This window comes from Penicillium chermesinum (genome assembly GCF_028974085.1).
Source record: "Penicillium chermesinum strain IBT 19713 chromosome Unknown utg000002l:1.0-5270490.0:1.0-5274688.0, whole genome shotgun sequence".
NCBI lineage: Eukaryota > Fungi > Ascomycota > Eurotiomycetes > Eurotiales > Aspergillaceae > Penicillium > Penicillium chermesinum.
The window spans coordinates 2,580,679-2,597,081 of NW_026695312.1; the positions used below are offsets into that span (position 1 = coordinate 2,580,679).

The 16,403-nt window shown below is 50.8% G+C and overlaps 8 protein-coding genes across 8 annotated transcripts; 5 read left to right on the forward strand and 3 right to left on the reverse strand.

The window, feature by feature from the left end:
- Nucleotides 1-1,482: 1,482 nt before the first annotated feature.
- N7468_001805 (uncharacterized protein) lies at nucleotides 1,483-1,835 on the forward strand (the record flags this gene model as incomplete). The annotated part of the gene is made up of 2 exons (XM_058471102.1): nucleotides 1,483-1,626; nucleotides 1,674-1,835. 2 exons carry the CDS (start codon nucleotides 1,483-1,485, stop codon nucleotides 1,833-1,835), a joined length of 306 nt encoding a protein of 101 aa, XP_058334243.1.
- A 390-nt stretch (nucleotides 1,836-2,225) lies between these two features.
- N7468_001806 (sugar O-acetyltransferase) lies at nucleotides 2,226-2,988 on the forward strand (the record flags this gene model as incomplete). The annotated part of the gene is made up of 3 exons (XM_058471103.1): nucleotides 2,226-2,326; nucleotides 2,385-2,621; nucleotides 2,676-2,988. 3 exons carry the CDS (start codon nucleotides 2,226-2,228, stop codon nucleotides 2,986-2,988), a joined length of 651 nt encoding a protein of 216 aa, XP_058334244.1.
- A 1,431-nt stretch (nucleotides 2,989-4,419) lies between these two features.
- cbfA (uncharacterized protein) lies at nucleotides 4,420-5,443 on the forward strand (the record flags this gene model as incomplete). The annotated part of the gene is made up of 3 exons (XM_058471104.1): nucleotides 4,420-4,566; nucleotides 4,671-4,804; nucleotides 4,906-5,443. 3 exons carry the CDS (start codon nucleotides 4,420-4,422, stop codon nucleotides 5,441-5,443), a joined length of 819 nt encoding a protein of 272 aa, XP_058334245.1.
- Nucleotides 5,444-6,094: 651 nt separating this feature from the next.
- On the reverse strand, nucleotides 6,095-7,857 carry N7468_001808 (putative SIR2 family histone deacetylase (Hst4); the record flags this gene model as incomplete). The annotated part of the gene is made up of 3 exons (XM_058471105.1): nucleotides 6,095-7,072; nucleotides 7,095-7,468; nucleotides 7,530-7,857. 3 exons carry the CDS (start codon nucleotides 7,855-7,857, stop codon nucleotides 6,095-6,097), a joined length of 1,680 nt encoding a protein of 559 aa, XP_058334246.1.
- Nucleotides 7,858-9,086: 1,229 nt separating this feature from the next.
- N7468_001809 (mediator of RNA polymerase II transcription subunit 16) lies at nucleotides 9,087-12,247 on the forward strand (the record flags this gene model as incomplete). Its single annotated transcript, XM_058471106.1, has 8 exons — nucleotides 9,087-9,226; nucleotides 9,286-9,631; nucleotides 9,682-9,708; nucleotides 9,755-10,733; nucleotides 10,784-10,894; nucleotides 10,947-11,213; nucleotides 11,264-11,395; nucleotides 11,457-12,247. The coding sequence occupies 8 exons, from the start codon at nucleotides 9,087-9,089 to the stop codon at nucleotides 12,245-12,247; spliced, it is 2,793 nt and encodes a 930-aa protein (XP_058334247.1).
- A 591-nt stretch (nucleotides 12,248-12,838) lies between these two features.
- Nucleotides 12,839-13,529, reverse strand: N7468_001810 (60S ribosomal protein uL29; the record flags this gene model as incomplete). Its single annotated transcript, XM_058471107.1, has 3 exons — nucleotides 12,839-13,073; nucleotides 13,325-13,464; nucleotides 13,527-13,529. 3 exons carry the CDS (start codon nucleotides 13,527-13,529, stop codon nucleotides 12,839-12,841), a joined length of 378 nt encoding a protein of 125 aa, XP_058334248.1.
- Nucleotides 13,530-13,830: 301 nt separating this feature from the next.
- N7468_001811 (putative vesicle transport v-SNARE protein Gos1) lies at nucleotides 13,831-14,654 on the forward strand (the record flags this gene model as incomplete). The annotated part of the gene is made up of 3 exons (XM_058471108.1): nucleotides 13,831-13,893; nucleotides 14,016-14,081; nucleotides 14,151-14,654. 3 exons carry the CDS (start codon nucleotides 13,831-13,833, stop codon nucleotides 14,652-14,654), a joined length of 633 nt encoding a protein of 210 aa, XP_058334249.1.
- Nucleotides 14,655-14,989: 335 nt separating this feature from the next.
- On the reverse strand, nucleotides 14,990-16,137 carry N7468_001812 (mitochondrial ATPase complex subunit ATP10; the record flags this gene model as incomplete). The annotated part of the gene is made up of 2 exons (XM_058471109.1): nucleotides 14,990-15,623; nucleotides 15,704-16,137. The coding sequence occupies 2 exons, from the start codon at nucleotides 16,135-16,137 to the stop codon at nucleotides 14,990-14,992; spliced, it is 1,068 nt and encodes a 355-aa protein (XP_058334250.1).
- Nucleotides 16,138-16,403: the final 266 nt, after the last annotated feature.

Consider the following 16,403-nt stretch of genomic DNA (forward strand, 5'->3'; position numbering starts at 1 on the left):
TTGGCAGCTGAGAAGTCGAAGAGCCTTGATACAAAAGCAAGCAACATGTCAGCATAACAGGATAGTGCGAGCCTTGGAAAGCCCGTTTTTCTCTTCCTCCGGAAAGAGTACCCATGATTCACATATAAACACTGGCATCGAGCTTTGGGGATTTCCTACTCATCAGCCTAGTGGCTTTTCCTCGATTCGGCTCACGTCTCTCTGCCTGGAGGCAACTTGAAAGGGCACAGAGTCACCAGGATTTGTATTATTGCACCAGCGTACGGTCGGCTTCACCAGAGAGCGATTCATATCCACTAGGTTCTACTTTGATCCACCAGACCTTGTCCAGCTGCGCCCGCTGCGCCCGCTGCGCCCAGCTTAGAGTTGGCTTAAGTTCTTCCAGAACTCGATCCTGATCGAAGCCTCCTAACGGCCTGTTACACTTATTACCAAGACATATCTCACATTACTATTATATGGTCGTCCCCTGTCTTTGTCTCGCGTACACGGAATGAAGATGCCATAAATAATAAGAGATTGAAGTAGAGATACTATGAGAACTCTACCTGCTACCGGGCCTGACAAGAGAACTACTAGTAGTAGAGGTATCATGCGTGTCAAAGATTCCATCCGGTTGAAACTGCCCCTATCACAATAGGCATCCCATTTTCTGTGAATAGGGGATTTGTGGTACGAGTCTATGGTCAATAGGGTGGGCCGGAATCTGGATGGCAACGCATCTGTGACACCTAATTTCAGCAGATTCTGTGCGACTTCGGATCTTGCCCTAAGATAACGATCTTTTCGAGCTAAATGGAATATCCTTCATTGGATGCTTCCGCGGTCATACTACAAGCAGCAAGATATCCTCCCAAAAATATGATCACTTCTGATGAAGGCGTGCTAGATTATTAGCTCCTGCTAGCTCCTGCGGACCCATATATTTAGCTTAGGATCACCCAGAAATGTCCAGTCCTAGAACAAGACTGAGGCACTGTGCCACCTTCACTTCGAGCTTTGGACTATCCATAGGCATATGGAGCAACGGGCTCCTGTCATGAGAAAATCCTGACAGTTGACAGTAAACAAACAACCATGGAAAGTCCGGGCCAATGGATAGTGATCCAGACATGAGTTGGAGGCACATCCAAAAATCTAATCTAAAACGCTCAGCTTGATTTCCCGCAGCATCCGAGAGTTCCATGTTTTATATCTGCTGGAACAGATTGAAATCCAGGAGATATGGCCTCCGGGCGCTGGAGCGAGGTATGATTGGATCTACATTGGAACCTAAAGCCAAGGGGTCTTTTCAGCGACGTGCAAACTCCAGCACAAGCCAGGTATAAAAACACACCGTGCACCCCGTATCCCAAAACCCCATCCCACAAGCTTGAACTCATCCCAAGGTCTACTCTATCCAGCCTTTCGACCGACAAGTAAGTTATCAGTCTTTGCCTGAATGCAGTGTTGAATCCTGCTTCTGACCAGTATATAAACAGAATGAAGTATACCTGTACTGCCGGTACTCTGCTGGGCCTCCTCATGGCCACCCCGTCCTTTGCGAAGAACATGATGACTTACCACGACATGGACAAGTTCGTCCCTGCATGTCCGGTTGCCACGATATGGGCAACACATGCAGTGGTCAGGCGCAGGTGGACGCCACCGTTTGTGTCCAGACCTTTTCAAAGTGCATGTTGACATGCGAGAACATGATGGTCCCAACGATGGGAATGTGCATCAATAATTGCACATCTGTCAATATCGATTGCATGGCCCAGAAAGGCAAGGATATGACCGAGTTGGACAAGGTCTGCATGAAGGATTTCAACAGCTGCATGGACATGTGTTAAAGCTGGGACGAGAAGCTTCCAAGGTTCATTGCACGCTTGATGTGGACCAGGAGTGACAGATTGATTTGATTCGAGTTCTCTGCTTACGTGCGATCCTTCTTCGGCCCTCTCAAAGGGGGGATTAGCGTGTAGGCAGCACGATTTGGTTTTGGTCGAGATAGGCAGGACACTTTAATTGACTCTGAACTTTGACGGAAATTGCTCTTCACGTAAACCCCTGACTTTGCACCGGAATAGGTCCCCATATCTCATATCGACTGAAACCGAGGACGCGTCCCGACAGCACAGCCCCGGAGGATCTCGACCCCGCACAATCAATTTACTCGCACATAACCCGGTCAAGCATTCTCTAGACGTAGCCAGATCCTCCTTCTGCGAGCAAGCGCTGCAATGGCACGCGTAACTAAGAGCCAGGAGTTTATTGAACTGGCCAAGAGGTTCGGCAATACGCCGTGGTGCGATGACTACGAGAAGATGATTTCAGGCATGCTGTGAGTATAACCATCGAAATACTGATATGCTCGGAGTCTCCTTAACACACCTGCACAGATACGATTCGTTTGTACCGGAATTGGTCGAAGGGCGACTGCGGGCGCGGAAGCTCATCAAAAAATACAACGACTATCTTCCAGACGAGGCCACCCCTGAATCCCTTGCACGAGATCGCGAGGCCATGCTAGCACAGCTCCTAGGATGTGTAGGGAAAGGCGTTGATCTTGATCCACCTCTCCGAGTAGATTATGGATGCAACATCATTGTTGGTGACGGGGTGTATGCCAACTTCGGGTGCGTATTGGAAAGAATGGGCCCGTCGGCAATGCGTTGACACGAATTATACAGGCTTGTAGTCCTCGATTGCGCCATTGTCAGGATCGGAGACCGGACAATCCTTGGGCCTAATGTGCATATTTACGCTGCAACACATCCAACGTCGGTCAAGGAGCGACGGGAGATCCCTGACTATTCGAAAGAGGTTACCATTGGAGATGATTGTTGGATAGGAGGGAATTCTGTGATTATGCCCGGTGTTGCGATTGGGAATGGGGTCACAGTTGGCGCATGCTCGGTTGTGACCAAGGATATCCCAAGTTACTCGGTTGCCCTTGGTTCGCCTGCCAAGGTGGTGAAGACATTGGATGAAGCTGAGAGGTAGAAACTAGAGCTCTTTGGCTACTTTGGCATATATTCCCGGCTCGATGTGGTGATACAAGTCTATTCTGATAGGGCTATAGAGGAATTCCAATCCTTAGTATATGGTACCAATTTAATATCGAAGGACTGCTGGCTAGAGATATTTCTCGCCATTGTCACCCATTTTAATTATGCCATTCCACGAGGAGAGGATCGGCAGGGCATAGGAGACGGTATTACCGGGTGACCCGACTCGAGATCTTCGAAGCGTGTTATATAGGTTTCCTCACCTCATACAATTAGTCCTTCTTCGTTGGGAGCAAAGTATCAAAGTTGGAGCAAATTCTTCAGACCTCCATAGAGCGGTTACTGATTGTTGAGATTGGTCGTTGACTGAGCATTGACTATCCCTTTTGCACAACTTGAAATATATAACCTCCCCGCATTGGAGTGACTCAGGGTAGATGCATGGTGATATTGTTGTTGTTCGAGTCCTCATCGTTGGCCGGAACCTCGTCGTCCAAGTAGCCGTCGTCAATAGGATCACTTGATGTTACTATGACAGCTGAGACGGCCCATCATATCTTTAGGATTGAGGACCTATTGGCTAAGTTTGGTGATCGAGCTTGAGCTCACGCTCACACTGCCTGTCGCTCGACGCCTCGCAAGCCAGCAACATTCGAAGAAGGTCAAAGACAGGCGAGTATGATGAGAGGTTGCATACTCTCTGTGGCAATCAAGTGCTATGAAAAGGATAGTCGTTGGTAGTAGACCTGCTCTCTTGAACAGACATTCTCAGCAAAAAATAGCAGATTCGCCCATGTACGACAGGCTTCCTTACCAAGCGAGAACTTTATATTTCATATATAGCGCCGTGTCTTCCACTGGAGATGCTGTCTGGGGGCGTCCTCTTTTACTTAGATGTCCAAATCCCCCCCGGGGCGAGGCTAGTAGCAGCGGGATACCGTACAATGCCGACCATGTGGAAGGGCTTGGAGGGAACGTGAGGGTCATGATATGTGGTTATGGTCGCAGTTGTATGAGATGTTCTTGATTACTCTTGTCCCTTCGTTCATCTCTTGCCTGTATGTCCTTGACACCCCGAAATAAATTTGAGATATCCAAGGAGAGTAACGACAGGCCCAGAACGACGGTGGCTTAAGACAAAGGCAGCAAGGTAGACATATAATAATCAACAGAGAATAAGAGTCCCGAAAGATATAGATATGGTTGTATATATAAAGTGGCAAAATGCCTCGAAGACTGGAAGAGGACGATAAAGTGAAGGAGAAATAACGAAAGGGCCGATTAGAATAGGCGGGTCTCCACACCGCGAATCGCCCATTGACGCGTTTCGGCAACTTCCCCTCCGCAAACTCAACGCCAAACATCGTACCTGGCCTTTCTCCTTTTCTCGTTCTGTCAAACAAAGACAATTAGAGAGCCACCCGATATGCCACCGCGCAAATCCACCTCCTCCGTGACCCCGGCGGAGGCGGACGAAACCTCACAGCTGTCTCCAATCCAGCCCACAGACAAACCCATTACCGCGACAGAGCAGCAGCTCAAGGCGCGGGCGGAGCTGGGCGTCAGCGTCGAAGTAAGCATTGGATGCAGCCTGGATAATTGGCACCATTCCCCTTTCTAGACGAGAGCTGGAAAATCCGGCGGCCATGATTCCAAACACTAACGCCACTTCTTCAGGACTACCTCCTCCCGCGCTCGCTCACAGTCCGTCTCGCTAAATCGGTCCTTCCACCTAATACGACGATCCAGAAGGATGCCGTGCTTGCTATCCAGAAGGCCGCGACGGTGTTCGTGTCTTACCTCTCGTCGCAGTAAGTTTCACTGGCCGGGACGAGAGCTATCCTCGCTTACACAGGCGTCCCATTGTCGCATTGGCACTTAAAAAAGCAATACTGATCCACTACTACCGCAGTGCTAACGATGCCACCCTGAAACGCACTCTTGCCCCCTCAGATGTCTTCGCCGCCCTGACAGACCTCGAATTCGACCAGTTTCGCGGCCGTCTCGAGCAGGAGCTGGAAGCTTACATGGAGATCAAGGCCGGGAAGCGCAAGGCAAAGAAGAGCGATGGCAATGGTGCAGGCGACGCGTCTGGGACTGGAGAGGGCGATTCAGGGATCGTAGCGCCACACGATGGGGACGAGGATGTGGAGATGCTGGATAATCCTACTAAGCGGGTGAAGCGCGCTTCCGAGGGTGGTGCTGCTGGAGGGGCCGGGGGTGGCGAAGGGGACGAGACCCAGGAAGAAGATATTGAGGAGGAAGAGGAAGAAGACGAACACGAGGACGAAGAAGAAGAGGAAGAGGAGGAGAGCCACCGGGTCGAGGACGACATTGATGGGGTGGAGGATCTAGACAAGGCGCCGAGGCCGATGGACCCGGATGCCGAGGAGACAGAAGATGAGGATGGGCCTGCTAGTCAGTTGCGCGATGACATGGGACTTGGCTAAGATATTGAGTTCTTGTGGTGGGTTTGATCAGCATGGTTGGCGTTGCTGTATGATACAAATAATGACGAACGGTTTCTTGATCGATTTTCTTGAACTCAGGTTCAACTCACTATACGGTATTAGGTGCGAAATGGTATCTGCAGTGGATTTTCGAAGTAGTTGAGAAGGGCAGTGCACTACGTCTACTCAATTTGCATAGGCCAGGTCATGATCCGAGAAATCGAGTTGCCAAAGGCATGTATGTCTCATAACTTGAACTATACAATTATGACTGGCTCAACTCATGCGAGGAGCACATCGATAATGGAGCAAGATCACATTAAGACATATCACTTGTTTTGAAATGAAGCAAGCCCTCCCCCCCAGGCCAGAACGCCAACGCCTCCGGATGCAATGAACCGTATTCTATCGGTGGTATCTCTCAAGAAGACGGATGGGGATAACAAAGAAAAAGGCAGATAATCCCCGGCAAATTCAAGCCATGATTCTTCAAAGGGACAGATAAAAAAAAAAAAGAAAAAAAAGAAAAACGGAAACAAAACCCCAGAGCGCCCGACATGCACCATGACATAATAGATCCGAAAGAGGAAAAAAAGAGGTAATATGTGGTGAGGTTGAAAACTGAAAGTAGACTTCGGGGTCCACGCAGTTTTAGGACGAAGGTGCAACCAGGGGCAAAGAATCAGGGAGCGACGCGGGATCAATCGAATCCATTTCGGAGACTCCAGCCTTCTTCACGAGGCCAGGGAACATGACATTCTTCCGAGTAGCTGTAACCAGGTGCATTGTCTTGCTGGGGGCTGCCTTCTTGCCAGACGAGACGGGAGCCTTGCTGGCTTTGGTAACTTTGGTGAAGTTTGTGATCTTCGCCGCCGGTGCCGTCGTCGGTGCAGCCTTACCCTTAGGCTTCTTGATCGTAGCTGCAGGTGCCTTCTTGCGGCCCTTGACGGACGCAGCCTTGGGTTTCTTATTGCCTAGGACGTCGGCGAGTTGACGACCACGGCTGGCTGGATTCGCGATCTTTGTCGTCTTGGACGGTGGTTCCATTGATGAACCGTCGCGGCTCGAGGGCGTCAAGAGGCCAGTATCACTGCGAGGCCGCTTCTTGGGAGTGTGTATGACGACAGCAACATTCTCACCGGATTTGCCTTGCTCCAAGTCAGAAGTCTCGTTCTCCGGTCGCGGACCAAACTCGGGCTCAGGTAGTGGCGCGGTATAAGGCGCAGAGTCCTCCCAGTCTTTTAATTGTACTAAATCAGCGACTTGGTCGGTGGAACCTTGAACGATTAAATCGAAACAATCCTCGAATTCCTTGCCAACTGGGGGCTCATTGTTAATGAACATGGTGACGCCATCCTTGCGACCACGGATGATGGGGCACAAGGTTTTAACCAGACGACGGACTCCTGGGATTTTCAAGCTGGTCCCGGCAACGATGAGTACGCGGGGGCGAGATTTGACATCTGCGTTCATCACGGATGTGATGGCTTCTTCGTCGGGGTTGTATTCGTTGTAAAGGACAATCCGGGGCCGCATGCGCCCGACGCCGTGGCTGCGCTGACCGATGGTTTGGCGAGTCTCATCCACCTCTGAGCATTGTTGGCACTCAGGCGGGTCGGCTAGGAACTTCTCGGGGAATGAGGTCACACACGGTGCGACACTTCTGGCAGATCATCTTCTGGATACTGCCGTGGAGTTGGATCGTGACTGGCCACTGGCCTTTGACATTGCTAAGAGGGATTTCGGTCTCCAGGGGTTTCATGGAAGTTTCGATCCCATCGATGTTCTGGGTGTAGAGTCTCTTAAGGCGATTCTCCTTTCCTAGGCGCGCGAGCATATTGTGAAATTTGGTGGGTTGGGTCTTTGCAGACTCAGAGTGGAGTGATCGGACCAGTTCGTGGAAAGGTGCCATGAGGTTCTCATCTTGATAGACGGCAGCATCGAAAAGTAGCTTACCCGAGGCCTTCAAGTTGTACTTTTTGGGCAGGGACTTGAAGAGACCATCCGCGGAGCGAAAGTCGGGAACTTTTACGTGTGTGAGACTATATCCCGCATTGTAGGCGGCCAAGGGAGATGGGAAACTTACTACCCGCCGAGGTAGAGATGCCGGCGCCGGCGATCACGACAATGTCCTTTTGATGACGTATAGTTTTGACCAGTAGTTCGGTCTCCGCCTTCTGTGTGTAGGATGATTTGGCTAGGTCGAGATATTGGGTGGTGCGCTCCTTTGGTAGCGGATTACGTCTCCTCTTTTGCGCCGCGAGCGGGCAGAGCGAGAAGTCTTGGCGCGTAGAATCCTCATCCTGAGAAGAAGGCGTTGGGTACCGAACCGCCGACTCTAACGACGGGGAGGCTTCACGTGAAGAAGGCACGGAGCTCAAGTCCGACACGTCTGACAACGTCTCCGAATCCATGGTCAGATGTGTAAAGAAATTTCGACGAGAGTTGGGAAAGGGTGAGATGGAAGGTGCAACTGCGCCCCTGGGTTTTCAGCTTCGCCGAGAGGGAAGCGAGCAGAAACGTAATTTGCGGGACGAGACGGGAACTTCAAAAGTGAACATGGAAGAGGGAATTGGCAAGAAGGAGCCCAAATTTCTTCAATGGGGGATGGTTTAACCAATGAACCCGGGTGGTGGAGGAGAGTTGGAAAGGGGAGAGTTACAGATATGAGGTCAGGTGCTGGAGGGGAGAGGGGAGATCGATATTAAAGTGAATGGGGTCAGACCGGAAAAGGTGCCAGGGAGGGAAAAAAAAGGGAAAACCACAGACGGGCCCGGTCAGATCTTTGTTTTGACCTCTGGGACCTTTTGACCCACGGGGAGCCAGAGGATTTAGTCGCCAGGAATGTGGTTGTGAAGAACAACGGCGATGCGCTGTTGCGTTGGTGCGTTGGTGTGTTGGTATGCCGGTAGGATGGGTGGGCCGCACGTCGATGATGCGCGTGTTTTGATAAAAGAACCCTCGACTTGGACAAAACTTGGGGGGCACTTTCTATGGTTCCGTCCGTCAATGGCCGTTTGCTCGCGACCGGGTCCAAATTGGGGGGCAATGGGGGCTACAGAAAGCGAGTTGAGGGGGTTGGAGCATCTACGCGAAAAAGAGACCAATCCATTGAAGCTAGCAGACTGTTCCTGCTTGTGTTTTGCATCCTTGTATGGGCAGTTTTCATGTTGCGGCGATTTCGATGCCCGTGAGGAAACCTCTGATTGGAGGAACCATATGTGGGCCCTTATATAGCCCTGTGGTTGGCCAGACACCGTTGGCAGGGCTACCAGCCGCCTCACGTGACACAGCTGGTGACTAAACCTGAAGGTTGATGTTGGACTCGAGGACAATATAGAGTATTGAGTGTCTGATAGTAGTGGGATTCGCTGAGATCTAGAGTGGGAGGCTCTACAAGAAACGGGACCCTTCAAAATTTTTCCTAACTCACCCCCAGGAGAGATACATCAAGCGAACTGGGTTTCCATTCTTCTTTGATTCTGGATCTGTGTGATCTCCACTTTCCAACGGAATTCCCCGGTCATCATCTTCTCAACGCGCGCGGAGTCTAGACCGGCACGCAGGTGATGCGGGGGCGAATTTCCATTCGGCCAATATACAGGGTTGAGTCTCAGCTGAGTCTTGAGCTCAGGCTGTTCTAATGATCATGGACCAAGGTTTAAGCGTTGATGATCTTTTCGGGGAGTCGAGTTCGCTCGGACTCGGTTTGCCCACCACACTACGCCCAACGAAGGGATTAGCGCAATCGCTTGATGAGATGCGCCTGTCAGGTTGCTGCCAGTAGGGCTCACTTCTAATTATTAAATCTATTGGTAGTTCCAGGCTAACTCTGAATATAGGAAAATTGCCTGGTCCCGCCTGGGGTGCATCGCCTACATCTCGCCCGATGGGCTGCGTGTCAGTGTACGCCATCTCCGGAGCAATGCATCGGATGGAAAGTGGGAGCTGAGTGAAGAAACTCCCCTACCAATCGTTTCAGAAACCCACCTCGGTAATCAGCTTGTTCATTTGTCATGGAATGAAGTCGGCTCCGAGGTTGCCATTGTTGATTGTATGGGACGGCTTTCAATTTTTTCCATCTCCATCGCTTTAAACAGCATTACTGGTACTCGTACCGCTTCAGTTGATGCTGGAGATGATAGTAACCAAATAGTGGGCTTGATGTGGCTGAGCACCCAGCGCATGGTATGTTCCCAAGCAACCGGATGACAGCCGTCAAATCTGACTATCAGCAGGTCCATGCTTTCCATCAAGCAGCCAAAGTGAGTGGCCGATGGGGTCACACGCCATTTCGAAGGCGCCCTATAGGCCCTTTTCACCCAGCCAACAAGAATGCCCTGGTTACTGTGTCTTCGGGCAGGCCAAATCCGGCTCATATACCAAAATCCAGACAACAAATGGGCCGAGCTACCTGCAGAGCTTAAAAACACAGGATACTCAGACAGATTGCTCACCCATGCGTCTATGGTGCCGACTTCAGCTGGAATTCTTCTTGCTACGTACTCCGTGTGCCAGAAAATGTGCCTCTATCGAGTATCAATTAGCTGGAACCCACAACAATGGGATGCGGCGGCTGCAAAGAAGGGAGCCTCTTTTCCAATACCCTCTTTCCATTTCAGGCATTGCAATATCGACATTCCTGCCACCATCTCAACCACCCCACGGGGTATGGAGGAACATTCAGACCAGCAGTTGCCATTCCAAAACTTAGCGTATTCTTTATCGCGACTCGAAGTTATGCCCGGTCAAATTGACAGCCCCACTGGTTCAACATCCAGCCCTTGGGTCCTCGCAGTCTTCTCAAAGCCTCTTCATGCAACCCCCGAATATCCCGATCAGCAGGGTCCATCGAGTGTCATTGTGCGGTGGCAGTTAGAGACTTCACCCCAAGCCCTCCACCCCAAATTCGATGAGTTATCGTCAAAGAAAAGCAATGCTCAGCCCAAATCAAAAATAGGCCTCCGGCGACTGGATGATATCTATTGCGATAAGTATATCATTTCCGTGGACGCAGTGGAACATGGGAATGCTTTGGCTATTACATTTGAGGACAGTTCGATCACGTTCTACGATATTCGGACAATGGCCATCTTCAATGGATTAGATGATCCCAGTACAGTGACCTGTCTGGCACAGGCCGGGTTTCATTATCCCATGGATAGTCCTGGTCTTTCCATTACCTTTTCCCCCAATGCATGCGCTTCGGTCTTCCTGGACTCAGAGGGCCAGCCACGTCTGAGATTGATGGAGCACACCTTTGGGTCAACTGGAGAAGTCTTTGACGAATGTAAGTGACCTATTTTACTCACAAAAGATGCGGTGACTAATTGAAACCAGCCAAATTCTCCGCGGCCATCGCAGCACTTACACTCACTTTCAGTCGTGCCTGTGGAGCTGATGTCAATACTGATGACATTTTGACAGTTGCTCTAAGGCAACTTACACCTGGTATGTCACTCTGCTTCAAACCCCGGTATATACCTGCTAACAATGTCTAAAGAGGCTGCTTCAACCTTCGTTGGTGAGGTGTATCGCGCGTTGCCCGTCAACTGTAACTTCACAGTAGAACAAGAAAAGTTGATGAGCCATCCTTACATTCCTCGCTGTCTAAGCTTGCAAGCGGCCCTGGGCTTTCAGGGACGTGTCAAGCCTCGCACCTTGTCATCTGCTGTGACATGGGCAACCATTCAGCTCCGCCATGCGGCGGTGTTGATTGCGTTCTTCTTTCAGCATGGAAAGGCAGGACAAGGCGAGGCACTCGATCCTGGTAAGTCTCGCTGACTTCCATACCAGATTCTATACTGACAGCACCTGCAGAAATTCTACGAGTGATACTTGGAAACACTAAATGGGCCCTGTCATTCGCCAGCTACCTCTTAAGCGAGGTGTTTGATCTAGCTGATGAATTCGACGGTCTGTTCACCGACCAGGAAGCTTTCACACAAAAGCGTAAGGACCTCAAAGCAGTCTTCCTCCCGCAATCTTTTTTCTCCTAACAGCTCTTCCAAAGTGAAAACCACCAACTCTCTCCCTCTGATCATCCTCCTCTCAAGCATGTCTCGAGCCTTCATCCGTTTCACCTGCCGTGGTCTCCGTGGCGTCCAGGCAGGCTTCTCCAATATCAACCCAGCGTCGCTTCCCAATGAAGCACGTATATATTACACCGAGATTTGCCAAGTTCTCGCATCTTCCCCCGTCCGAGTAGACATCTACGAGAAATTCATCGCCGGCGTAGACTCCGCTGTGAAACACGCCTACCAAGGCTCCGGTTTCGGTGACAACGAACGCCCAGCTCCAGAAAAGGAACTCCTTGTCAATGCGCGCATCCCGCCTGTCCTCGTCACAGCCGTCGCAACCCTGCTGAAGTCGACCGTGCCCTCGATAAAGGCCGAGATCAATCGCAAAGAAATCGTTCTCGGCGACTACAGCTGGCTGGGTTTCGGCAGTGACGTTCGCACTCTTACCTTCCGCCGCACTCGAGACGTCGATATGCTCAAGAAGGCCGTGCTCAGGCCACGTGCATCGGTTTCTGGAAACAATGCCGCTGTGCAGCCGCAGAAAAGGCGCCGGTGTGTACGCTGCTGTGAAGTTTCGGGAGATACTACGTTGCCGCGCTCTTTGCCGTACTTCAGAATGGCCGCGAAGCTCAATCTTCTGCGCTCTTGCCCTTGTGGAGGGATGTGGATGATTGAGCCGGAGGATGCCACTGCGCAGAGTGCTGGACATGGCTCGCATCAGCATCAACAGCGCCAGCGGCAGTCTTCGGCTGTTAGGACACCGGCGCCTGTAGCTGTTGCATAGGCTTAGTTGACGTCGCGCTTTACTATTAATAGTTCTATATAGATTCCCATGCAGTCAACTTCTTTTCCGCAATGCGTATGAACTGCTAGGATTACCATAGTGTTCCGGAAGTGAACAAACTTTAATATAGTATGTAGTATAGGTATATGTTCGGCTGGCCACTACCCGGAGAAAGTAGAAAGCCGTTATGGTACCAGTCCCATGACTGAAATATCATAATGATCCAGATGAGTGTTACTTTAAGAAGTTGAAGAAAGATCTAATGTCATGTCATGTCAAGAGTCGATTTGCATCCTTCTAAGATACATAATCAAAAAATCATTTTTTGGATGTAAAAAAAAAGAGAAAATCGACTCTGCCGCGAGGTATCAGGTCCACACTATCACACGTCCTGCTTTATGTGTCCAAGGGCAAGTACGTCTTCCCAGTAAACTCCAGATCCGATGAAAGTTTTCCTTTTTGTTTCACTTAAGCCTGTTGAAATTTGTCAGCACCAATCCATAGCCAGAAGTATATGGATGTATAGCGGTTGGATGATTTCACCCGAAGAGCGAATCTGGCGAACAAAACCTCCCACGCTCACATCGGGAGTTATCGTACCTTAACAGCGTACTTGCGCTGGGGGAAGTGGATCTGACGCTTGCGCTGGCGCTCAGTGGTGCGGGTAGCCTCGTACTTGCTGAGACGGCGGCGTAACTCACGGGTGAGCTTGGGGCGGAGGTCGAGGGGAAGGTACTTCTTGCCCTTGTAGAACAAGCGGAGCTGGGCGCGCTGGTTGGCGTTGATGACGGTGAGGATACGGGCGATCGACTTGCGAACATCGGAGCTGTAGGGTAGAATCCCAGGTCAGTATTTCTGCAAATATAATTTGTAGTGTCCGGATCCAGCGAGTTGGTTGTTTTCAGGGCGAGTGCATCGTCTGTGTCGTTTGTGTGATGTCCTTCCCATGATTTGCATGGCTACCTCCTCTTGTATGGATACTTTTTTCCCGCGTGTTATGTCGCCCGATCGCACAAGCCCCTCTTCCAGCCTCGTCACAAGTCCAGTCGTGGGAAGGAATCGGAATCGAATACGCACATTCGCTGAGTCTTGGTAGATGCGCCGCTGGAGATCTTCTGGACACGGAGCTGGTTAAGCTCGGTCTTCAACTCCTCGAGCTGCTGGGAGAGCTCCTCCTTGTTCTTGCCCCAGAGCTGACCAGCCTTGACCTTGGACGACTATAGGAGAAAAATACCGTCAGTGATGTGTTTTTCGAGGAGCGATAGTATGGAGCACGTACCATGGTGGTTGTTGTGTGTGCTGGGTTGTCGGCGTTGAGAATTGAAGATGTCCGGGTCGGGGCAAATTGTTGGTTGTGGGACTAGGGCTAAGCGAGTCGGACTATTGTGGGCACGTGATGGGAAATTTCTTGTTGCGGCCTGGTAGTCCAGGTGTCGAGACAAGAAACGGAATCGGCCTAAACGGGACTAGCGCAGGCGGTGCCCCAGCGCAGTGGCCTTACGTCGTTGGAGGTGGCCGTGGTGCTTAAGACAGTGGACTGAAGCGTTGCACATTCCAGTGGTCATCTTCATATCTTGACATCAATGACGTCCACCGGCTCTGGCTGGGCACAGCTCCGCCAACAGGCCCGGTCTCTAGAGACTCAGGTATATATCCAGCTGCTCCAACCGAGGCCGATAGATGCCCCCCCAAACTTGAACGCTGACTGGAGCTCTGAGTAGACCGAGAACCTTTTCCACACTTATGCACAGTTCTCTTCCTTACCAAGCCTCCACCAAATCCTACGGAAGAAGAGTTGCGTATTGAATCCCAGCTGAAAGATCTCCTCGAACGAGTATGGCCCGCCACCTGCATACGGCCCCAGATTTTGAAATGTAGCTGACTTGTGTCTGTCCAACTACAGCGTGATGCACTCATCGCTCAACTCTCCCGTCTCCTCGACTCAGAAGCTACCCTGACCTCTTCTGCCCTGAAGCAAAATAACCTGTCACGCCATCGCGAGATCCTTGCAGACCACCGCCGCGAGCTCCAACGATTGACATCTGCCATCGCAGAGTCGCGTGACCGCGCAAACCTCCTCTCCAATGTACGCTCCGATATCGACGCCTATCGCGCCTCAAATCCCAGCGCTGCTGAGGCCGAGTACATGATCGAGGAGCGGGGACGAGTCGAAAACAGCCACAACATGATAGACGGTGTTCTCAGTCAGGCCTACGCAATCAATGAGAACTTTGGTGTTCAGCGGGAGACTCTAGCTAGTATCAATAGACGTATTGTCGGTGCTGCTAGCCAGGTTCCAGGCATGAATTATCTGATGGGCAAGATTGGTACCAAGAAGCGGAGGGATGCTATCATCCTCGGCGCATTTATTGGCTTCTGTTTCTTAATGGTGCTCTACTTCCGGTGAAGCGAGGTCATTCAGTCTCTCATACCCCAATTAGTTCATCTGCTTCCTTCGTTATTTCGCCTATTGCTTCAGCAGGCGGCTCGGTTCCATTGTTTTCTTCCAAGGCGTCTGGGGCTTGCGGATCTTCCTTTCGGGATCCCTGTTCAGCGGGATTGATAAGTTGCACCTGGGTTTGAAACGGCGTCCGATGCTTCATTTCTATTATACACATTCTCTATTTCTACACAGTTATGTACAAATCCAATGGAGACGGGATCCGTGCTACCCGTACATGGGAACCTTCCAAATGCAAGTACCAGTACCTTAAGCATGCCATATATATGCAGAGAAACATATCAAGAGACGGTTATCTTAGGCAGCTTGGCGGAGGCCTTTTGTTCAGCAACCAACTTCTCCAAACAGCTATGCATAGTCTCCAACTCGTCCAGAGCAGCAGGGCCGCTGCCCGCCCAACGAATCCGACAATCAGCATCAACAAGATAGACGTAGCCGACGAAGTTGTTCATCATGCCGACGGCCTCCTTCAGTTTCTCGTCAAAGCCCTTTTCGATCAAGAAATAACGCGAGTGCTCCTGCTTGGGGATCTTCTTGCGCAGGTTTCCCATGAACAGCTTCACGAGCCACGACCGCATCTTGTTCTGTTCCAGGTTGATATCTACTCGCTGCGCATAGTTGGGGTTTGCAGCCAAATATTCGGTGAGCTTGGGGTTCTTCTCTCGGCCGGTAAATGTGCTCGTTTGTTCTTCGGCCCAGGCACTGCAGAATAGGCTTATTATGCTGACCCGGCCCCGCAGAACCGTAGTGGTGTTTTGGGGGTCTTTGGGTGAGGCGAGAGTGATTCCGTGGAGGTTGGGAAAGTAGAGGGCTTTGTCGCCTCGGAAGAGCCGCGGGTTGGACACGAAGGTCTTACCCTTGTGGTATTGGAGGTTGGACCATTCTCGGAAATAGGGCTTTGCGACCTGCCGTGTTCTATTGTTTGGGAAGTTGGTTAGCGTGGGCCTCTTTTTGTTGTCAGATGTCTTTGACTTTGTTGCGACAGTTCAACATACAATTCCTTCCGACGGGCCAAGTGCTTGTCATAGTCGACAAAGTCATCGCGCCTTTGCCTAAGCGTCCGTGGATCAATACCAGTGTTCTCCCCTTCTCTAGGAGGAGCTGCCACGCCAATTGGACGGCTCAATATCGGGGGCACAAAGTCCGGATCTCCAGGCTTAGATGATGGCCTGGGGTTTGCGGTTCGATTTTGCTGAAATGGCTTGTCATTTTGCAGGCTTTTCGGGTCTACAAATGATCGCGGTGCTGTAGTTTGCGCCTCTGTTTTGCTATCTTCTGGACCTTTTGGCGCATCTTGTGAAGCGTAATAACGTACAGAGTTTGAGCGAAGGGCGAAGAGCGGCGGGTTGCGTGACTGGCAACGTAGACAGCGGCTCTGGAGCAAAAATGTTTCTGCTGCTAGTCGAATAGGTATTGACGGCTTCCACATTTTGGCCAGTCGATGGAGCGTCAATTGAAACCTGTCAAATTGTGCACACGGTCCGAGTTCAATGCACGATCGAGGTCAACTCCCCGAACGGGATTGTCGATCACATGATATAGTTTGCTGCAGGTCATGCACGCGTGAACAGGGATATACTCGATATGATTGGTAGATTTCACACCTGAGGCTGATGTACAAAAAAAAGGATCGCTTGTCAATTAATTCCGAGGATCGTGACTCATTAGGCTATCGTTCATACTCAGATAAATCAA